Source organism: Podarcis filfolensis (genome assembly GCF_964270895.1).
Source record: "Podarcis filfolensis genome assembly, chromosome: 16".
Taxonomy (NCBI): Eukaryota; Metazoa; Chordata; class Lepidosauria; order Squamata; family Lacertidae; genus Podarcis; species Podarcis filfolensis.
In genome coordinates this window covers 9,169,973-9,193,844 of record NC_139620.1, presented here as the reverse complement: position 1 = coordinate 9,193,844, position 23,872 = coordinate 9,169,973, and the positions used below count along the sequence as shown (strand labels likewise).

Here is a 23,872-nt window from a genome sequence, read left to right as displayed (position 1 = left end):
CTAACCACTACACCACATAGGCGGTCAAGGGCAGGGTTAGGGCTCAGTCACAGATGCCATAGCAACGAATGGGTGAGGTTAAGTTCACAGATTATCAGAAAGGGTCCAGAGGAGCACCCAAAGCTTAGCCACTGTCCAAACAGGGCTATTATTTCTGAATACTGCTGCCACCTTAAGCTCCCTGGAGAAAAAGGTGGGATATAAATGCAACAGATAAACACACCATATCTTAAACCCTCTGTGTGGCCTTTGGATCAAGAGCGTGATATAAATTTATTAAATCAAGAAATACATTTGAATACAAATAAATACATTTTTACCCCCCCCCCCAAAAAAACCCTCACACACACAGAAATGCTGCTTCACCCTATCTTCTGTTGCGAAACCCAGCCCAAAACTTGTAAATTAAAAGTTTGCCAAAATGGCTAAATTAACTGGGAAGCTCAGGGACAAGATCTTTTTAAAACACAGTTGTAATGTAACAATATGTATGGATAATTTAGAAAGATTGAAAAAGGGGAGAAGTACTGATATGCAGTTGAAAATAGGATCAATAAGGCCCATGGAAGGGACTGAGGGGGGAGTCAGGAGATTCAGAGTAATTTCGACATTTGGATTTGGAATGGGTTTTTATATAGATTCTTGAAAATCAAATAAAAAATTATTTTTTTAAAAAAAAGTTTGGGGCAGCACTAAATCCCATTCATAACTCTCTCTCTCAGAGAAAACCTTGTACAATTTGGCCCTCAAGTCGACTCAGAACCATCCCATCCTTGCCTGCCAAAGGCCCAACTCACAGATATAGTAGTAGTCATGGCCCAGCTGGAACTCGAAGCCCAGCGAGAAAGGCGTGAACCTCTGGATTTTCTCCGAGAAGCGGACCGGCCCGTAAGGCGCGTAGGGCCGGTTGCACTCCCAGCGTTTGAAGGCTCCCGGCGTCTCGTAGCAGCCCCGGTAGCCTTCAATGTCCACCATGAGCAAAGTGAAGGATTCTGGGCTCCCCGCAGCCAGCGGCTGCTCATAGTGCGGGCAGTAGATATCCAGGTAATCGTTGATGGAGACCTGGACGGCATAGTCTTCTTCCAGGAATCTGCAAATGGGGAGAAGCAAATCAGTCAGCCGCCAAAACGATCAGGGGATAGGGAGGAGTTTTGAGCCAAAGGGCCGCATTCCCCGCAGGGCAGCTTTCTGGGGGCCGTGTGGCAGGGTTGGGCGGGACCATGCTCAAAAGCCGAAGGAGCAACGGCGGTAAACCTTTGGGCAGTAGGCTGGTGAGTTGCTACGAACAGACTTGCCCATGCCCCTCTGTTTCCTACATCCTGGCAAGGAAGAGGCATGACCAGGGTTCGAGGACACATTCCAGCCAGGCAAAAGCACTAAAGAGTGGCCAAAACAAAGTCAATGAGAGATGTGGCCTGGTTAGAGTCTCGAGGGCAAGATGGAGAGAATACGTATTTTTTTTCCTGTGCCCCTTCCTAGATGGGGCACTTTCTGGAAAGAGAAGGGCCCAGATTAAAATGAGCCTGGCGTCTAAAAAACAGCAACGGCAACAGAAGGGGTAAAAGGGTGCTTTTGATTAAGTGACCCAGTGTAGTATTGGGCGCAAAAGGAAGATCCCTAAGAATCAGCTTTCTTTAAAAACAAAACAATACCCAACAGCAAGTAAGTTTCTAGTTCTCATGGCCAAAATAGGCCAAAAGCATGCAGTGAAAAGAAGAAGATTATCAGAGAGCTCTTTGGAGACACGTCAGAAATTCCATCAGTTGGAGAACACCACGACTCTCCTTTGGGCTAAGACCGGATGCTGAGAACACGAATGCCAAGCCTTTCCTAATCCGCGTTGGCATCCAGTTTGCTCCCAGGCCCTTATTTAAGGTGTGGCCGATGACTCCTCAAGTTTCCACATCAAAGGCCGGCAACCTGGCAACCTGAACGACAACTCCCGCTGCCCCTGACCACTGGGCCATTCTGGCTGTGGGACTGATGGGAGTCAGAAGACAACAGCAGTGCAGAAATCTTGGGTTTGAGTGTTGCCTTAGGTCTGCAGCAGGGATGGGAATCTGTCTCTCTCCTGGCGTTGCTGGACTACAACTCCCATCATCCCCCACTGTTGGCCATGCTGGCTGGGGCTGATAGGAGTCAGAGTGCAACAACAACCGGGGGGGGGGCACAGGCTCCCCACCCCTGCTCTAGGCACAGAGGAGCCTCTTGGATTGGAGGCCCAATGGTCAAGGATGATGGGCGTTGTAGTTCAACACTGTTCCCTCCACTCCTGCCTTACATAAATGTCTTCAGACGGCGCACTCTGAGCATGCATTGCAAAAAAAGCATTTTGCCCATTCCGAAAAAGAAAGCATTTCACAGGTTTGCTGTGGTTTACACGTTCGAAAAGTCCCTGAGGGAAAATGCTGGGATTTTCCCAAAGTTAATTAAATATAATTCACAGCTCCCATGAGGCAGAAAACACCCACTCGTGGAAAGAAGGTGCCTATAATCTCCCCCCCACACACAAACACCTCCTTCAACAGGTTTACCTCTCATCCAACACTGAAATGTGGTAGAATTACTCCATCGCTTTAGCAGTGCCTGACTGAAAGCAGCCAAAAAGCATAGCGGGCACTCGTGCAGAGGGGCAACCAGCACCCTCCTCCAAGGGCAAGTACTTTATAGCAGCATTGGGCATGACTAAACAAGCCAGACACATCTGATTTCAGCACTGAGAAAGCGTTGCCTGCCTCAGAAGGATCTTAGGCTAGAGCAGGGAGTCACACAGGGGGGCAGCGGGCACCCTCATTCTGCAAAATGGTGCTATCACTCTCAGGGGCGTTGTCAGGGATTTCTGGATTATATTACTGCGAGTTCTTTCTGAGCTTGCCTCACAGATTTTATGCAGCTAGACGCTCTTAATCCTGTGGTTTATTTTAAAGGTAAAGGTACCCCTGACCATTAGGTCCAGTCGTGACCGACTCTGGGGTTGCGGCGCTCATCTCACTTTATTGGCCGAGGGAGCCGGCGTACAGCTTCCGGGTCATGTGGCCAGCATGACTAAGCCGCTTCTGGTGAACCAGAGCAGCGCACGGAAACACCGTTTACCTTCCCGCCGGAGCGGTACCTATTTATCTACTTGCACTTTGACGTGCTTTCGAACTGCTAGGTTGGGAGGAGCTGGGGCCGAGCAACGGGAGCTCACCCCGTCGTGGGGATTCGAACCGCCGACCTTCAGATCGGCAAGTCCTAGGCTCTGTGGTTTAACCCACAGAGCCGCCCGCGTCCTGTGGTTTATTTTACTTCCCTTTTTTTTTCAATCACAGCAGTGTCATCCTGTTTCTTTTGCATTTTTGACCAAAACCATTTGTCTGTAGAAGACTCTTCACAACAGAAACCTGCATCTAGCAATCCTGAAGAAGTTTCTCTCCTAACACACAAATCCAGCCCTCACGGACTTCTCTTCATCCTAGTATAAAGCCCAAGGTTTGATGATGTACAGGAAAGGACTCTCTCCAAAAGCACTCCCCCCAAAAAAGTGAGGGAGCACAGCCTTTGCAGGTGCCCCCCACCCACTGCTTCGATCCAGCTGCCCAGCTCTGCTAAACAAGCAGATGTCAACTCCGATTAATTCACGTGACTGGAAGCAAAAAGGGTCAGCGGGGAGCCCCCAGGGCAACGGGCCGACAGCCCAGCCCCAAGACAAAGGACCCCCGACTAGGAGTGATGCATCGTCGGGGAATGTGGCAGCCAAAACCCACGCATGGGCACATGACCCCCTTGCAATGCGCCACCAGGAAGTAACGGGCATGTTTGGCGGGTATGGCTTCGGTATGTCAAAAAAAACACATTCACAGGCAGCCTCAGGAACCTAGGAATCAGAACTTTGGTCCCTCTAGCTCTGGCTGGCAGCTGCCCTCCAGGGTTTGCGGCAGGAGTTTCCACGGCTCTAGCTGGAGACACCAGGATTTGAACCTGGGACCTTTCCAGTATGCAAAGCAGATGCTCTGCACCTGAGCTATGGTCCATCCGCATGAAACAAAGCAAGATTCTAGTCCTCATGGTGCTAAACAAAGGGCTGATTTTTAAAAGCAACAGGTGAAGCTGCCTTATACCAGCTCAACATTGTCTACACGGACTGGCAGCAGCTGTTGAGGACGTTCCCAGCCCTTTCTGGAGATGCCAGGGATTGAATCCTGGGTGCTCTGTCGGTGACCACAAAGCATCTTTCCCTAAAGGAAAAGTTGCTACATTTCATGTTTGCCTGAAGGAACCCAAAGTGTCAGAACTCGAACTCAAGGCATGAACCCAAAGTGTCAGAACTCGAACTCAAGGCATGGACCAAACTGAGGGGTATGAAGGGATGCTCAAGTCAAGAGCGCTTCAGCACTCCCAGTCTGCATCCAAAAAGCACATGGCCGCTTGTGACAAGGAAACCACAGCAGGCCAGAACCTCCCGGCCTCTCCTAGAAAAGCTCCTCAGCCCTGGCACCAGCACACAACCCTTTTGGTCATTTGCCAGAGCTGCCTGCTAAGGCCTGCCCTAGTTGCCCCTCAAAAACAAAGGTTTCACCGAAAAAAGAAGAATGGCAGACAAAATTAATGGACTACGCAGAATTGGATAAAATGACAGGAAGGACTCGAAACCTGCGGGACCAGAGATTTACAGAAGATTGGAAGAAATATACGAACTATTTGAAGAGCAACTGCAATCAACAAATTACGCTAGTAGGACTACAAGAAGTTTTGTAAGGAGAAATGTATGAAACATTGCAAAGAAGAGAGATATTAGTTACGAGATTTAAACGTAATAGTGAAAGTAAGAAATGTATATTAAGTGAAAAGACTGGAAAATTTTCAGATATGATTGATGGAAGTCAAAAAATTGTATAAGATATAAAAGTATGTTTAATAATTGTTGAAAATGATATGTTAAAAAAACTAATAATTTTTTTAAAAAAGAAAGGTTTCAAGCACACCTTGGGTGACACTATTTTAAATTTCCCACAATGCCTCAGGGTGACACTGCCATGGCCACTTGGTGAAGAAACCAAAACAATACCAGGAGCCACAAGCAGAGCACCTCCTGGCTCCCATCCATTCTTGAACTGCTCCTTTGCCCGCTCTCCTCAGCCCAACCCTACAAGGCGGAAAGGTAAAGAAAAGGATGGTACATTTTTTCACATGTGGTGGGAATGTAAGAAAGTGAAAAGCTTCTGGGAGTTGATATATAATGAACTGAAAAAAATGTTGAAATATACATTTGCTAAGAAACCAGAGGCCTTTCTCTTAGGAATCGTGGGAAATGAAATAAATAGAAGGGATCATAAACTTTTCCAATATGCAGTAACAGCGGCAAGAATATTACTGGCCCAGAAATGGAAACAAGAACAAATACCAACACTGGAGGAGTGGAGAATGAAGCTGATGGACTATGCAGAACTTGATAAACTGACTGGGAAGATCAGATATCTACGAGATCAAAAGTTCATCGAGGACTGGGGAAAGTTAGTTGAGTATTGGGAATGTATAAGTGATAGTGAAATAACGTTAGTGGCATTTAAAGAAGCTCTGTAATAACATAAGAAATATTACAAAAAAGGAAAATAGAAGCGAGGGGTAGGGATAAAGGTAATAGCAAAATCTGGAAATGTGTAATTAAAGAAAATTTAATTCGGATGATTGGCAGAAAGGCTGAAGGAAGTCTAAAAATGAGGAGAATATGTAGAAGTTGCAATGTGATTTGTATTTTCTTTTGATGGAAAATTAATAAAATATAATTTTAAAAAAAAAAACCCTACAAGGCGGGATAGGCTGAGACACCATGATGGGTCTGCGATCACCCAGCGCGCTTCACGGCGGAGGCCGGGGTTAAAATCCCCCACACTGTCACAAAGCTCACTGGGTGTGAGGATCAGTTGCTGCCTCTGAGCCTAGCCTACCCCACAGGGTTGCTGCAAGGGTAAAATGGGGAAAGCCATGTATGCAGCTCCTTGGAGGGCGTGATAAAATAAATAAGAAATCCTCAGGCAGGTGGGAGGCCGTCTCGCCCGCCCTGTTTCAAACCACATGCCTGTGATGCCCCTCCAGATGTTGCTGGACTACAACTCCCATCACCCCCAGGTCCTGAGCCACTGGTTTCCTGGAATATCCTAACCAAAGTCCTGTGGCCTTTTGAGACAGGGCTGTGGGCTTCCAGTGGCTGGACTACAACTCCTATCACCTCCTGGGGCTTTTCCATCATGGCGGCTGGGTCCCATGGAAGCTGTAGTCCAGCCACTCAAAAGACCACCTCTTAATAATAATAATAATAATAATTTATTTATATCCATCCCAGAGCGGCTGACAACAGTTCCAGCAAGCCAGCGACTCAGGCCCTGTAGCAAACTTTGCTCCTGTTTTGAAACAGATCAACGGCATTTTTAAAAACACATTAAACAACAACGTTCCCAGTTTATCATTTGGATTGACCTGTTTTGTCAAGCTCTTATTACATTTGAGTTTGGGCTTCTTTGGGCGGTGGATGCTTTTGACAGGAGTTGATTTCGTTTCCTCAGGTTCGACTCCCCGTTTTAATATCCTGCCACATAAGAGCCTCCCGTTATTACAGCACCGCACAGCCAAACAGATTAATCTGAAACTAATATGCAAACGCCTGAAACAAACAAAAACAGGAAGAAGACATGTCTCTTCAACGTGACAGGCCTTCTTCATCAGTACATCGTCCAGAACTGGTTTAAGGGCCAGCACAATGGCGCCTTCACCTGGCGGTAAATCGCAGGTGGGCCTTGCCTTCCTCCCTGCGCCAGGAGCTGGTGGCGGCAGCGGTTGCAAATGCTCCTTCCCTTTCAACATCACGATGCAACGCTCTATCGCCATGGTCATACATCGCGATGTTGGAAAGCAGGTATCGCCCAGCCGTAGACGGAACGTAGCTATCGTGGCTAATAGCCTTTGATAGTATTTTCCTCTGTGAATTTTGCCCAGTCCCCTTTTAAAGCCATCAAAATCAATCACCCACTGCCTCTTGTGGGAGTGAGTTCCATAGAAGAGGATTCTGTCCTGAAACTTCCTCCATTCAGCTTTGATGGATTTCCACAAGGCCTACTGTTTTAACCTTTTTTTTTTTTTTAACAGAAATCGGCAAGAACGATTTCTGCCCAGACAACCCTTCTGACTACAGTATTCCAGGAATGCCCGGGAAATTCGAGACGTATGGCAACCCTAAGAGTATCCTTTTGGAGGTAAGGCGATCAGAACAGTACATGGTATTCCAAAATATGGTTGCGCCATAGATGTCACTCTTCACAACCTTTAACAACAACAACAAAAAAACACACAAGTGGAATTTGAGTATTCAGGAATACATACGCTTCAGGTTACATACGCTTCAGGTTACATACGCTTCAGGTTACAGACTCCGCTAACCCAGAAATATTACCTCAGGTTAAGAACTTTGCTTCAGGATGAGAACAGAAATCGTGCTATGGTGGCAGTGGGAGGCCCCATTAGCTAAAGTGGTGCTTCAGGTTAAGAACAGTTTCAGGTTAAGAACGGACCTCCGGAACGAATTAAGTACTTAACCCGAGGTACCACTGTAGCTTCCAACTTTCCCCTGCTGTTAAGTACAGGCCCGGGTACATAGCAAATCATTACTGACAGCGGATATGACATCTGAATGGGCTTGGAATGGCATTTAACCCCACCCCTGCGTCCAAAATATTGCAGGCTGGCCGTGTGGCGAACGAGGAATCCCCACAAGAAAACCACAACTCCTTGATGCGTGGGGAGTGCGGTGCTGCCGTTGTGCACAGATTGCGCAAAAAACCGGACGGATCGGAAATGGCCAGGGTGGAGATCCGGGAAAAGGCAAGGATCGCCGCTCATTAATTAGGAGCACCAATGACCTATTTTACTGTTGTGAAGATCGATGAGATTAGATACTGCTTGCTGTCCTGGAGGAATTAAGGGCTCGAGTGGGAGAGTTGCGGGAAAACACGCGGGTTGTCTCTTGGCAGCTTCTGTTTTCACTTTATTGCTGAAGTTTCTAAACTGGATTCTTAACGCAGCAAAGAGTTAAAACTGATGGTTAACAACTTGAATAGCCACACCGGTTTGAAGTCCATAAAATGATATTGCTTTCATAATTTTTCACCTGGCAATATATCGCGAATCATGATGTTTGTTTGTGTGTGTGCTATGCAAAAATCACAACATGGGAAGAACCGTGAAGCTAGCTAATTATTATTGCACTTGTTGTTTTTTAATCATTTATAACTCACCCATCTAACTGGGTTGCCCCAGCCACTCTGGTTGGCCTCCAACATATATAAAAACATAATTAAACATTAAAAGACTTCCCTATTCTCATATCAGACATGGTGATAAATCAGTTTATTGCAATGTTTAGCTGGTGATATATCACAAAGTTGAAAACCAGCTCTATCCTTATTTCAGACATTGTGATATATCGACACAGCGCAATGTTTAGCTGGTGATATATCGTGATGTTGAAAACCAGGTACAGTCAAACCTTGGTTCTCAAATGGCTCTGTTTTCGAACGCTGAATGCTGAAAACCAGGAAGTAAATGTTCCAGTTTTCGAACGTTTTTCAGAACCCAAACGTCTGATGCGGCTTCTTGTTTTGAGTTTCCCTATTGAATTGAGGCTTCCACGTTCAGTTTTCGGTTTTCAAACGTTTTGGAAGTCGAACAGTGATCCGGAACGGATTACATTCGAAAACTGGGGTTCCACTGTATTGGGCAGCCCTAGATACAGCTATCAATGGCTACCAGCCTATTCTCTGCTGCCTCCATGGTTGAAAGCAGGTATGTTTCTGAACACCGGTTGCTGGAAAGCACAGGAGCTCAGAGGGCTGTTGTGCCCGGGTCCCGCTTAGAATCACAAAACTGTAGACTTGGAAGGGATCCAGCTCTCTACAATGCAGGAATCCTGCTCACAGCCATCCCTGGGTGGGCTCGAACCACCAACCATCTGGTTAACAGCCAAATGCACTGATCCACTGTGCAACAGGATGCTGGCCTAGATGTGCTCTTGGCCCGATCCACGGGTCCTTCTTATGACTGGAGGAACGGACCCAGTGGGAGGAGGTGTTGACAATTTCCCAGCTTTTTTGGAGGGGGGGATAATCACCCCCTTTGCTTTTCTCCCACTATAGGGAAAAGATAGAGGACATCAGTATCTTTTCCCCAACAGATGGAAAAGCAACTGGGGGATGGCGGAGCTTCAACAAAAAGGACTCCGTCCTATCACCGCAACTCTGATTAAATTTGGATCTGGTAGCAGCATTAGAGAAAAACACACACACACCCCACAACGGAACAGCCCGCATCTCGTTCGACTTAACCGTGAACTGCTAAGTAAGCAGGGTGTGGAGAGGACAAACTTCACACAGAGTCAAATATTTATATAACCAGATTTATTTATTTTTAAAGTCTACACAACCTTGATTTTCACCAATTAGTCAAGAGCACCCACAGACATTCAAAACAAGCTAGGTCTGTGTTACTTGTTTCGATTATTGGAAATTTAGTCACCCAACTGTCCCCACATCCCAGGAGGATCCTAATATCCAGGGTGGATCCTATCAATGGTGTGATTTCGGAAGTTGGCTGTCCGCTTTGCACTCGGAAACCTCTTACGAGAGCGGAACCACGTTTCGCACAATGGTCTTTGAGATCCAGGACTGAGTTTTCTATATGTGCGGATACAGTTGGGCACCATTTTGAATCAAGATGGCAGGTGGACTCTTCCCAAACTGCACTGATATCTTAGGGTTTCTTATCATCCCCAAGCAACTCAGGTCTACGACTGCCGGTGTATTTTAACTTGGAGGAAAGTCCCACTAACTGCAATGGGACCTACTCCCACGTAAGCCAAGGATAGCATTGCAAAAACCATCCACATGTAAAATGTTCTATCTAAAAAGCATGGATGAGCAACCAGTGGGTCTGTAGCTAATTCCAAAAGACCTCTGGGAAGCAACGAGTTCTCCAGGTTTGCTTTGCACCCAAGGTTCCCCGTGTTAAACCCCAGTGGAAAGCCTGCTGTTTGAAACCCAGGAGGGCAGCTGCTGCCAGTCAGTGTAGATGGCACAGAGCTAGATAGATCAGCGGTCTGACTTTCAGTAGAAGGCAGCTTCTTTTTATATTCCTAAGAACTGTCTGTTTCAAACCTTGCCAGATGAAGAGGAGGAAAGGGAGGAGGTGGTCACATCCTCCCCCCCCCCAAGAATCATGGGAACTGTAGTTTACCCCCTTCACAGAGCTACAGTTCCCAGTACCCTTTAAAAACCACCATTCCCAGGATTCTTTGGGGAGCAGCTATGTGCTTTAACTGGATCGAGGCAAAGAGAAAGAAAGGAGGAACAGAAACAGAGGGAAAGGGAACCCCAGTTTGGGGTCTGAGCCTCCCCCACTGACTTCAGGCCTGCCTGCTGCTGGCATGGGTCCATCACGCCACAGAGACAACCCACAAGGGAATGTCGTTCGACAGCAAAAAGCTTGCCCCACTGCCCTGCAGCCCAAAAAGTCTGGCTAGGATTCGCAGCTACTAATGCTTGGCGAGATGCAAGACAGCCGAGGTGTCAAATTCTCAGATACGGGGAAACTTTCCCCCAAATCTCAGCCGTCTGAGGCTTGGGGGAAGCCTTGGTTTCAAGAGCCAAGGAAACACGCTACCCAGAGAACCTTGTCTAGTATTTCTTCCAGAGTTCTGCAGCTTTAGAGCCAGGGGTTTTTTTTGGGGGGGGGAGTTATGCCTTTGCCCTCGCCAGGTTAACGGCACCTCTGGAGTTGTTGTTGTCTTACCTGCATGAGAAGCTTTGTAAAACAACAACAGCAACTACCTCAGAATGACTAAACAGAAGAGCGCTCAAAGCCCAGATTAAGAGCGTAGCCAGGGCTGTGAGGGTTTTGCAAGAGAGGGTACAAAGTTCGGAAGCGGGCAAATAATAGGCCCCTTTTAAAACAGACATGAGAACCGAGTTTGCAAAACAGGACGTGCTGTTAGTTTCTTATCCAGAGTCCTCAACCTAGATGTTGGTGGGGTGAGGGGGCACAAGGAGGCAAAAGGAGGGTTGCCACATTCACTCACCCCATAGAAACCACCAAAAATATAGATATGTACATGATTGGTGGGTGGACAGAGAAGAAGAATGTAGGTGAGAAAGTGTGTTTGTTTGTGCGTACGAAGAGAAGTGTGTAAGAGTGTGCGTGTTTGCTTCAAAGAGCATGGGTGCGCGCATGGCTGCTGTGAATTCTTCAAAGCACCAGGGTCTGCACATGTATGCAAGTGGGCATGGTGCCCGCCAGACATTGTTTGTCTACTCCAAACCCTATCACCCTTGATCACTGGCCTTGCTGTTTGGACCGTCTAGCATGGGTATGCAAACTAGGGCCCAGGGGCCAGATCTGGCCAATCGCCTTCTCAATCCGGCCCACAGACAGTCCAGGAATCAGCATGTTTTTACATGAGTAGACTGTGTCCTTTTATTTAAAATGCATCTCTGGGTTATTTGTGGGGCATATGATTTCGTTCATTTCCCCCCCCAAAAATGTAGTCCAGCCCCCCACAAGGTTTGAGGGACAGTTGACCGGCCCCCTGCTGAAAAAGTTTGCTGACCCCTAGTCTAGAGGGGTTGGGAGCTGGGGGCACTGTTATACAGTGGTTCTGCTCCTTCCTTCTGGGCCGTGTTCAGAAAGTGGTGTTGGGGGGATGAGTGTTCAGACCCCTGGGCTCTCACTTGTGGGGTGCCTCAGGGTTGCATCCTCTCCCCCATGCTTTTTAACATCTATATGAAGCCACTGGGAGAGATAATCAGGGGGTTTGGGCTTGGTGTTCATCAGTATGCGGATGATACCCAGTTCTACCTCTCTTTCAAGTCGAAACCAGTGAAGGCGGTGAAGTGTCCGGAGGCGGCTGGAGGATGGATGGCGGCTAACATATTGAGGTTGAATCCTGATAAGACAGAAGTACTGTTTTGGGGGGCCAGGGGGCGGGCGGGTGTGGAGGACTCCCTGGCCCAGAACGGGGTAACTGTGCCCCTGAAGGATCAGGTGCACAGCCTGGGAGTCATTCTGGACTCACAGCTGTCCATGGAGGCGCAGGTCAATTCTGTGTCCAGGGCAGCTGTCTAACAGCTCCACCGGGTACGCAGGCTGAGACCCTACCTGCCCACGGACTGTCTTGCCAGAGTGGTGCATGCTCTAGTTATCTCCCGCTTGGACTACTGCAATGCACTTTACGTGGGGCTACCTTTGAAGGTGACCCGGAAACTACAACTAATCCAGAATGCGGCAGCTAGACTGGTGACTGGGAGTGGCCGCCGAGAACACATAACACTGGTCCTGAGAGACCTACATTGGCTCCCAGTATGTTTCCGAGCACAATTCAAAGTGTTGGTGCTGACCTTGAAAGCCCTAAACGGCCCCGGTCCTGTATACCTGAAAGAGCGTCTCCACCCCCATCGTTTAGCCCAGACACTGAGATCCAGCGCTGAGGGCCTTCTGGTGGTTCCCTCACTGCGAGAAGCAAAGTTACAGGGAACCAGGCGTAGGGCCTTCTCGGTAGTGGCACCCGCCCTGTGGAACGCCCACCCATCAGATGTCAAGGAAATAAACAACTGTCTGACTTTTAGAAGACACCTGAAGGCAGCCCTGTTTAGGGAAGTTTTTAATGTTTGATGCTTTATTGTATTTTAAATATTTTGTTGGAACCGCCCAGAGCGCCTGGGGAAACCCAGCCAGATGGGTCGGGTATAAATAATAAAAATTTAGTAGTAGTAGTAGTAGTAGTAGTAGTAGTAGTAGTAGTAGTAGTTTGGAGGGGACCAGGGTTTGAGGCTGTGTTTCAGAGAGGGTGCACGTGAGAGTTGAAAGCGATTTTCTTTGTGGCAGGGGGAGAGGCAGTGAGAAAGGGCAGATAAGTTTTTCGGAAGAGACCCAGAACGCAACTACTTTTGGTCATCCAGACCATTGGCATAGCTGGCCAGAGCGGCATTCTTGAAGGCAGCAATATGTACCGTCTCTCTAGCAGTGAGCTGTATTTTTAGCACACACAAACACAATCTCAACCGAAGGGTTCTTCAACATTAAAGCCTCACAAGCAAATAGCTGGCTGTTTTGAAAGATGAAGATGTATCAACAGGGGCAATGGAGACTGAAGTGGAGTAAAAAGGCACGAGAATCAGAGGGAATTTTCTTTTGGAATTTCCCCTGTGCAAATCTGCTTGCAAAAAACCACCACAAATTTATATACTGTCTCTCCTACCTTTTAATTCAAAGCTTAAAAGGAAAACCTACAGCCATAAAAAGAATATAAAAAATGTATATGTATCAATATTGCACTTTCACACACCCCCCCAAAACCCCCCAAATGTTCAAGTTTTCTACAAAAATGTTATGGATGATCCCTTCCACTTCTTAGCTCTGCTCAGAACTAAATCTCACTGAGTTTAATGGGTCTTACTCCCAAGTAAGTGTGAACAGGACTGCAGCCCAACCACACCACCTCAGCTGGGATCATTGGGCTGGATGCGACCTAAATTCAAGCCTAGAATAAGCCCATACAGAGGTAGCATGCATAGGGCCCTCCAGATATTTGCTGGACCACAACTTGATAATTTCTATAATTATGCTCAGCACAGGGAGAGTGAAGAGCTTTTCTCCCTCTCCCCCAACACTAGAACTCATGGACCTCCAAAGCTTTGGGACAGATAAAAGAAACGACTTTTTTACATGGTACATAGTTAAACTGTGGAACTCACTGCCACAAGAGGAAGTGACGGCGACCATCCTGAATCCTGCTGGGTGGTTTTCCACAGACATCTGGTTGGCCGCTATGGGAACAGGATGCTGGACTAGATGGACGACTGGCCTGATCCAGCAGGACTGTCTTTTTTCCCTATGAGTTGAAGTCTGACTATATCAGAAGGGCACCACTCTGGCTACACTTGCGATAGAACTTCAGTTAGTCCCAACAGATCTGCTCTAAGGATAATTAAATCTCGAGGCAATCCACAGTTTGTAGATTTATATTCCTTTCTTAAGAATAAAGAAATAGTTTTTTTAAAAAAAACACACAATCTCCAACAATGAATTCTCTAAGCCTCTGCCTAGGGTCCAAATGAATATAGTGAGTCTAAAACTGAAATAGGCTGCGGGTTGCAGCCCAAGAATTCTTGGTCTGAAGGAGTAATTCTGGAGTAAGTCACAGTGAATTAAACAGGACTTACTCCCAAGTAAGCACGGGTTCCCAAGGAAACATGCACAGAATCTCAGCAAAGCAAGGAATCTCCTGGAATGTAAACGGATCAGCAAATTTTAGTCACTGCTTTCTTAGGCAGGCAGGCAAATGTTAACATCCAAAACTCCGAATGCGAAAGAAACACAAGGAGACTCCATCCAACGCCAGCAATTTCAATCCCCAAAGCAGCCAACCAGAGGCTTTCAGAAAGCTTCTAGAGGTAGTAAAGGTAAAGGGACCCCTGACCATTAGGCCCAGTTGTGGCCAACTCTGGGGTTGCGGCGCTCATCTCGCTTTATTGGCCGAGGGAGCCGGTGTACAGCTTCCGCGTCATGTGGCCAGCATGACTAAGCCGCTTCTGGCGAACCAGAGCAGCGCACGGAAACGCCGTTTACCTTCCCGCCGGAGCGGTACCTATTTATCTACTTGCACTTTGTGCTTTCAAACTGCTAGGTTGGCAGGAGCAGGGACTGAGCAACGGGAGCCCACCCCGTCGCGGGGATTCGAACCACCGACCTTCTGATCGGCAAGTCCTAGGCTCTGTGGTTTAACCCACAGCGCCACCCCTACTCCAAAACAAGTAGGCTCCACTGAGGCAAAAAGCCAGTCAAATTAGCTTCGCCCAAACTTCAAACCTGCACATTACCTGTACCTGTTAGAACAGTTACTCAGAAGGAAGTTCAGCAAGTTTGGTGGGGCTTATCTCCAGGTAAGTGGGTGATGGTCTGGGAAAGGAGCAGTGTCATTTCAGGCTGGGAAGGTGGGATGTGCGTCTGATTGAACATTCTTTGGTACAAAACTATCCCGGTACAGTACTTAGAAAGCTAGCATCTCAGGGGAAAGGGCACTCTTGGAAGTTTCTGCCTGACACACTACATTTCTAAGTGCAAGGGGTTAAAAATAAATATTACACATTCACTCCAAAAGCGCTACCATACCATTTGTAAAAAAAGTCATGGTTCTCCTACCTGCCAAAAATAAAAATTTTAAAAAAATCATGGGTACTGTAAGACCAGCTTATGAAACACACTTGGGGGTACAGTCCCAGAAGGAAAGCAAACAATCAAAACATTGTACAACAATAAATTTAAAATTTATAAATGCGGTAAGCATATAGACACTTAAAAATTTAAGATAAACTACCGCAGAGAGATGAGATGGTAATACAGTGGTACCTCAGGTTAAGTACTTAATTCGTTCCGGAGGTCCGTTCTTAACCTGAAACTGTTCTTAACCTGAAGCACCACTTTAGCTAATGGGGCCTCCTGCTGCCACCGCGCCCCCGGAGCACGAATTCTGTTCTCATCCTGAAGCAAGGTTCTTAACCTGAGGTAATATTTCTGGGTTAGCGGAGTCTGTAACCTGAAGCATATGTAACCTGAAGCCTATGCAACCCGAGGTACCACTGTAACCGTCTTTCTCTTTCTCTTTCTCTTTCTCTTTTTCTTTCTTTCTCTGAAGCGTATGTAACCTGAGGTACCACTGTATAGTAGCTCCTCTCAGCACCCTGAACAAATTACAGCTCCCAGAATCCTTTGCAGGAAGCCATGACTGGCGCCACAGGGCTTCAAATGGACGGTGACCTAACTGAGGTCCAGTCGTTTCCAATGGCTCTACTCTCAAAGAGTACAATTTAGTTTTGATACAAGCCGTGGATAATATATACATATACATTTTGGCGGGGGAGAGAGGGCAGAGATAGATTCTGGACAGACGAAAGGAAATGCTTCTTCTTCGCGTGGCTCAGAGTTAAGCTACGGCATTAGCTATCCCAAGATGTGGTGAAAGCCACCAACTTAGACGGCTTTAAAAGGGGATTAGGCAAAATCCTCGGAGGAGAAGTCTATATCGATGGCTACGAGACAGGATAGCTGAGTACTACCCCCAGGATCAGAGACAGGGTGCCTCTCAATACCCGCTTCCAACAAGCAAGGAGGCTTTCTGCCCCGTTGAAGTTCGTTTTTGCTCCCCAGGGGCTTCCCAGAGACATCACTGCAGAAACAAGGACGCTGAACCAGCCAGGAAGCTGCCACACAGAGTCAGAACACTGACTAGCTCCATACTGTCTACACTGACTGGCAGCAGCTCTGCAGGATTTCATAGAATCAGAAGGGACCAGAAGGGCCATCTAGTTCCCAGGAATCTCTGACACAACGTGGTGCTTGAACCCATGGCCATGAGATTCAGAGCCTCATGCTCTACTGCAGGGGTCAGCAAACTTTTTCAGCAGGGGGCCGGTCCACTGTCTCTCAGACCTTGTGGGGGGCCGGACTATATTTTCAAAAAATAATAATAATGAACGAATTCCTATGCCCCACAAATAACCCAGAGATGCATTTTAAATAAAAGCACACATTCTACTCATGTAAAAACACGCTGATTCCTGGACCGTCCGTGGGCCGGATTGAGAAGGCGATTGGGCCGGATCTGGCCCCCGGGCCTTAGGTTGCCTACCCATGCTCTACTGACTTGAGCTATCAGTTCAGGCACGGCTCTCTCTCCCAGCCCTACCTGGACATGCCAGGGATCAAGCTTGGGCCTTCATTTCTTCTAAAATTTACTCAAGATTCTAGTCCTCATGGTTCTGCGTTAAAGGCTCAAACGTCAAGACTGGTTAGAAAGTGGCCTCATTCTGAGTCAGAGCATTAGGTCCACCCAGTTCAGTACTGTCTACACCAGGGTTTCGCCAAACTTGGGTCTCTGGCTGGGTTTTTTGGACTACAGTTCCCACCATCCCTGACCACTGGTCCTGATAGCTGGGGATGATGGGAGTTGTAGTTGGAAAAAACAGCTGGAAACTAAAGTTTGGGAAACCCTGGTGTACACTGGCCAGAGGCAGTTTCCCAGGGTTTCAGACAAGGATTTCTGGGCGCCAAGCTGGCAACCAAGTTTAAAAGCCTCTGCCTTAGTCTGTAGCTAATTCCATTTCCCATTTGCCTTTCTCCTCCTTGCACACGGGAACCAGCGAAGCGTCGCAAAGGCAAGCAATGGAGTTGAGGTCACAGAATCGTAGCGTTGGAAGGGACCCCACGGGTCATCTAGCCCAACCCCCTGGGCGAACAGACGTCCCATTATGGCAACTGCAACCTAGGTTGAAGGTGGCGCCTAGCTTATGAACCTGACTTTCTAACACTGGTTCACACCCTGCCCGTGGGCCTCTGAATGGCCACTGGGAGGACAGGATGCAGGCCTGGATGGGCCTGATCCTGCAGGGCTCCCCTTAGGAGCACCAGGGAAGGAGGACTGCTGCCTCCAGTCTTCCCATCTGGCTGGCCAATGTGGGAACAGGATGCTGGGCGAGGTAAGGGCTTCGGCCTGATCCAGCATGGGGGCGGGGGCGACCTTCTGGTGTTTGTACTGCAGGCCTCTAGTAACACAGGCCAGACTCAGGTTGTTGTTGTTGTTGTTATTATTATTATTATTATTATTATTATTATTATTATTATTATTATTATTATTATTCTCATACCCCGCCCATCTGGCTGGGCTTCCCCAGCCCCACTCTGGGCGGCTTCCAACAAAATATTAAAATACCGTAATACAGCAAACATTAAAAGCTTCCCTAAACAGGGCTGCCTTCAGATGTCTTCTAAAAGTCTGGTAGTTGTTTATCTCTTTGACATCTGATGGGAGGGTGTTCCACAGGGCGGGTGCCACTACCGAGAAGGCCCTCTGCCTGGTTCCCTGTAACTTGGCTTCTCGCAGGGAGGGAACCACCAGAAGGCTCTCGGAGCTGGACTTCAGTGTCCGGGCAGAACGATGGGGGTGGAGACGCTCCTTCAGATATACTGGACCGAGGCCGTTTAGGGCTTTAAAGGTCAGCACCAACACTTTGAATTGTGACCCCCCCATTCTTGTGAAAATGAGTGATATGGGGGACGGGGGAGAGGAATAAAAGTGCAGATTCAGATTGCACAAGCTGGCACGGTCCGGGGGTGTGTGTGCCTTTCCCAGCCTCCCAAACTGCGTTCGGAGCTCCCTCTCACCCTGCCATCCTTCCGCGGGATTTATAATTCCGATTGGGCCGGCAGCCAGCTCCCCCCTCCATGGCACTCCCAAGGCCTCTCTGGCGAGGCCCAAGACCCAAGCGCCAACTAACCTGACTCTCCCACGCCAGGGAAAACAAAACAAGCAGGAATGTTCCCGTGTAAATCTGAGCTCCCACCCTCCTTCTCCGTGTCCCGTCCCCCCCGCCAGCCAGACTCGCCCCGACTCGCCCCCTCCGCCTCCCCGGGTGGGCCCCACCGAGGAAGGAAAAAGGAGGATAAGCTTGACAACAGTAAAAGGGAGAGAGAGAGAGAAAAGGAGATTAGTACCAGGGCCTGGGCATTGCCACACAACACAGAGTGCTTAAAATTGTGCTGAGCTGAGGCGCCCCATTCACAAGGCCCAAGCTCAACCCTGGTATTGATGGCAGGCGGGCAGAAATGGTTCCTGTGCATGTGCAGAGTGCACAGCAGGAAAGCAAAGGGAACGCCATCCAGAAAGTTAGCATTGCTTTGGAGAGGGAACTAAAATGCGTTGAAAAGTGAGCTAGCCTTTTCCAATCTCAGTTTTTAATTACAGTGGTACCTCAGGTTACATACGCTTCAGGTTACATATGCTTCAGGTTACAGACTCCGCTAACCCAGAAATAGTACCTTGGGTTAAGAACTTTGCTTCAGGATGAGAACAGAAATCATGCTGCGGCGGCAGCAGGAGGCCCCATTAGCTAAAGTGGGACCTCAGGTTGAGAACAGTTTCAGGTTAAGAACGGACCTTCGGAATGAATTAAGTACTTAACCCGAGGTACCACTGTATTTGTTTTTTCAATTTGTTGCTTCTCTCTTTCTCCAGGAAAAATGCGACATGGGTACCATTCCTTAGAGACATCCGGAGTTGGCTCTTCGCCTTCCTCATTCATGGGATTGTAAGAAGTCAGTAAGAAGGACAGTATTGTCCACACTGGCTGACAGTGGCTTTCCAGGGTTTCGGGCAAGGGATATTCCCAGCCCGACCTGAAGATGCCGGGAATTGAATCTGGCACCTTCTGAATGCCAAACAGATGCTTTTGCCGCTAGACTCCAGGCCTACGAGCCCTTGCCATAAAATAAAGATCCCAGTCCTCAAGGTTTTAAACAAGAACATAGGAAACGGCCTTCTGTGAAGTCAGGGCATTGTTGTACTTAGCTCAGTATTGCCTGCACTGACTGGCAGAGGCTCACCGGGGATTTAGGGCAAAGGGGGAGGGTACCTTTTCCCAGCCCTACCTGGAGATGCTGAGGATTGAACCTGAGAACCTTTGCAGGCAAAGCACAGGCTCAAAGACAGAGCTCTGGCCTGTCCCCTAAAAATAAATCAAGATTCCAGCCCTCATTGTTCCAAATAAAGTGCTGATTCACAGAGGAGCATAGGAAGCAACATTACTCCAAGTCTCACCCTTGTTCCACCTGGGCAATACTGGCAGCAGCTCTCTATGGTTTCAGGCAGCAGGGAGGGTGTTTGCAGAATCACAGAATTGCAGAGCTGGAAGGGACCCGAGGATCATCTAGTCCAACCCTCTGCAATCCAGGAATCTTTCGCCCAACATGGGGCCCGAACCCACACAACCCTATGAGTCTCACGCTCTCCTGACTTAGCTAAGAGCCTTAAACTACTCTAGGCTGGGGAAAAGAGGCGGAATGATCCTATAGCATGGCAAAGCCCCCCAGATAGCGAATGCCTGTTAGGGGTCACTTTTGCCACTGGGACCCCAGGAAGCTCTCCCCCCAAGCAACAGTCGGCAGGAGCAAGGGCAAACATCACCCACAAGAGAGGCCCAACAAGCAAGGACAGGCACCCAAGCCTCCGGGCACCTGTGGGGCACAAGACTGGGCAAGACTCTCTGGGGAGAGAGAGAAAACAGAGGCCAAGGCAGCAGCCAGGCCTAAAGAGGTTCCGCCAGCCCAGCCAAACTCTGCCACCAATGCCACGCCAACCTAAGAAAATGTGCTTTTTTTTAAGCCTGGCAAGACTCTCCTGCCAGGTAGTTCAAAGGGGAGACACCCCCTTCCTCCCCACATTAACTGGATGAGCAACACCCCCTCCAACGGCCAGCTGGGGGGGCGGGGAAGGGAAGAAGGGGGGCAGAGGCGAATTTTTCGTGGAGGGAGATGGGGGAAAGTGGGGCGGCACCTGGGAGGCCGCCAGACAAAGAGATGCTGAGCGCGCAACACGAAGCCAGCTCGGAAAGGGGAGGTGGGGGAGGAGAGGCAAGCCCCTCACCCCTTTCTCTCTCCCCCCCCCCACGTCCCACCCCACCGGCCTCTTTAACCAAATCCTGCCCGGGGGAGAACGAGTTTAAGAAAGGCCGGCGAAGCCTTGCAGGACCTGAACCCCACTTATTTTGGGGAGGGGGTTAAGAGGCAAGAAGGAACAAAGTAGGGAATCTGCCCCTCTCTCTCCAGTCGAACAACAGAAAAAAGAGTCCCGTCCAACAAACCGCAAGCGAAGATCCAGAAAACTTGATTTGTGGGAGGAGGGGGCGCACGGCGGCAAAGGCCCCCGAGGGTCGCAGGGGCCTGGAGGTGGGGCAGGCGGGTGCGTTTCTGGGAGGGATCGGGGCGCAGGTGAGGCCTAAACGGGGATCGACCCAGATCCTCGGCGCAGATCCATTGGATCCCTCCCTCCCCATCTTTTCTTTTTCTTTCTCAAATCCTTTCGGTGCGGCTGCGTTACCTGTGGTTGCTGGCGTTCCAGTAGACGCTGTGGCGGAGGCCCCGCACCTGCCGGCCCAGCAGGGCCCCCCAAAGCACCAGCAGCAGCCCCCAGGGCAGCGCCCCCGCCGGGCGCATCGCTCCGCCGCCGCCGCCGCCCCTGCCGAGCCCCCCGTCGGGGCAACTGGACGGACTGAGCGCGCTCGATCGGCCGGAGGGAAGCCGAGCGCGGGGAGGGGAAGCGAGCGGGGGAGAAAGTGCTGCTGCCGCCGCGGCCACGCCCCCAATCGCGGCCAGCTCTAACTTTCCACCAATCAGCGGCCGGGGCTCGGCGCGGATAGTAGCAACTCCGAGCAAAGGAAGAATGAAAAGAAGAAAGAAAGGCGAGGGGGGGGGGGGGAGGAGAGGGAAGTTCGGAGTTAACCCCTCGAGGCCCGCGGCGCTCCGAGAAAAAGCCCCTTTTCTCTCTCTCTCTCTCTATCTCTCGCTTCATTCACCCGGCGGAAGTCTGGATGGATGGATGGGTGGGAGGGGTTGCCAACGTTGCCGGCTCGCCCCTGCTCCGGTGCTTTCGTGCTCGACGGGCAGATATTTACGAGCGTGGCACTCCTTTTGGGGGTGGGTGTATGGTGCGGGGGGAGAACGCGATTTCGGGACATCACCCCCCCACACACATATCCAGGAGTGCCAACTTAGAAAAAATTAATGGCGGGCCAGGTAATCGATCACAAGACGTGGCACACGAGCACCATTTGTATGGCAATGCCCATCAACCTGGGGGCCCCCACACCTTTTAAATATTTTTGGCTCCTATGCCCAGAAGGCGGCGCAGGATGAGGATCTGTGGTGTGCTCCCTCTGGCAACCTCAGAAGCCAGGACCACTCCGAAAACGGGGATTATTTATGCATTTGTTGCTACACTTGTTGTTTAGTCATTTAGTTGTGTCCGACGCTTCGTGACCCCCTGGACCAGAGCACGCCAGGCACTCCTTTCTTCCACGGCCTCCCGCAGTTTGGTCAAACTCATGCTGGTAGCTTCGAGAACACTGTCCAACCATCTCGTCCTCCGTCGTCCCCTTCTCCTTGTGCCCTCCATCTTTCCCAACATCAGGGTATTTTCCACGGAGTCTTCTCTTCTCATGAGGTGGCCAAAGTATTGGAGCCTCAGCTTCAGGGTCTGTCCTTCTACTGAGCACTCAGGGCTGATTTCCTTCAGAATGGAGAGGTTTGATCTTCTTGCAGTCCATGGGACTCTCAAGAGTCTCCTCCAGCACCATAATTCAAAGCATCAATTCTTCGGCGATCAGCCTTCTTTATGGTCCACCCAGTGGCATAGCATGGGTTGTCAGCACCCGGGGCAAGGCAAGTAATTTGCGCCCCCTAACCCGTGCATTTGCGCCCCCTAACCCCCAGATGTTGCGCCCGGTGCGGCCGGCCCCCCCTGCACCCCCCACGCTACGGCACTGGGTCCAGCTCTCACTTCCATACATCACTACTGGGGAAACCATAGCCTGAACTATACGGACCTTGAGGATGAGGATCTGTGGTATGCTCCAAAACCCTCTGGCAACCTCAGAAGCCAGGACCACTCCGAAGATGAAGGGCTGTGAGAACAGGACACTGCACAGGATGGGCTATTGGCCTGATCCAATTGGGGTCCTCCTTATTCCTCCATCCCTTATTTAAATCGTAATACATCTATCTCACCTGGGCAGATGGGGCTCGTCGATCTGGGAAGGGACCCCATCTAGGAGGAGAAGGAAAATTCTGGTCCTAAACCTTTGCTGCCTTTGCAGCTATACGGATTCATGAGTAAGGCTTTGGGAGTAAACCTCGGGGGGGGGGGGATCCATACCTGCTCCCTTGTAGGATATCTCTGGAGAAGAAAAGGTTCAGGAGTAACACAAATCTAGAGTGCAGCCCCTTAGACGGTTGCATGGCGCCTTGTAGGCCTCCTTCCTGCAACTCTCGCAGCCAAGCTGGTGCCAAACGTCTTGCTCTGCTTTCCGCCGGGGCCACATCAGTGACACTGAGATGGGGTCTTGTCGTCTGGGCAGCCCAGGACCTTCAGACGCATAAACCATGTGCATAAACTTCCATAAACCAGGCCGCAGGGACACCTTTCCACGCCCCCCCCAACTCAGTTGTCCTCCTCATCAAATCATCATTTTATCATCATTGGCTCACATGTGTAATTAATCCTCCAGGCCAAGCAGAAAATTTGGAGTGGTTTTGAGACTGGTCCTGAGCACAACATATTGAAGTGTTTAGTGTGATTAAAGTTTCTTCTCTCTTCCACAGGCCCAAATTCTCAGCAATAATACAGGCGCGCGCGTGTGTGTGTGTGTGTGTGTGTGTCTGTTCTTTTCCCTTCTTCCTCGACTCCTTTATAGGATGCAGTAACCCCATATTCTGTTACTGGGGCAGCCGGGCTGGGGTCTCCTTCCTCCCAAAAGAAAGTAGGAAGAGCCTACTGGATGAGGCCCAAGGCCCATCTAACCCAGCATCCCATTCTCGCAGGAAGCTCACAAGCTGGTCCTGAGCTCAGCAGCAAATGTCTACGCTTGCAATCACCTGGCATCATTTTATAAACGTTGATCGTGTTGTGACTTATTTGCCTTTTGTCTCAATTAAAAAGTCTCGAATGCTGCAACTTTTTCTAATAGGGAAGGAGTTGCTCCTTGAGTGAATTGATTTTAGAATGTATTTCAATTAACAGATTGTGATTTTATGTAAACTGTGTTACTTTTACTGTTGTTAGCCACTCTGAGCCTGGCTTCGGCTGGGGAGGGCGGGATATAAATAAAATTGTATTATTATTATTGTTGATCATTTTGCTCCCCTTTTTCTGAACCTCCCCCTGCAATGCATAACTCGTGCCCCCCTCCCCTGTCTTATATATAGGTAACTCACTGATTTTGCCCACGCGATCGCAGGTTTGCATGGG

General features: G+C 49.2%; 1 protein-coding gene across 2 annotated transcripts in view; it reads right to left on the bottom strand.

Annotated features, from left to right (window-relative positions):
- The window catches only part of EFNA4 (ephrin A4), a 30,761-nt gene extending 9,607 nt beyond the window's left edge, over window positions 1-21,154 (bottom strand). Inside the window, exons 1-2 of one of the 2 annotated variants that reach the window (XM_083591588.1) lie at window positions 20,948-21,154; window positions 798-1,090 (exon numbers count right to left, since the gene is read on the bottom strand). In XM_083591588.1, coding sequence (XP_083447714.1) covers window positions 798-1,090; window positions 20,948-21,063 — 409 coding nt within the window. In that variant the 5' untranslated portion in view covers window positions 21,064-21,154. Of the gene's footprint in view, window positions 1-797; window positions 1,091-6,749; window positions 6,890-20,947 lie in introns of those variants that run through there. The other variant, XM_083591587.1, reaches the window with a different exon arrangement.
- Between the last annotated feature and the right edge of the window lie 2,718 nt (window positions 21,155-23,872).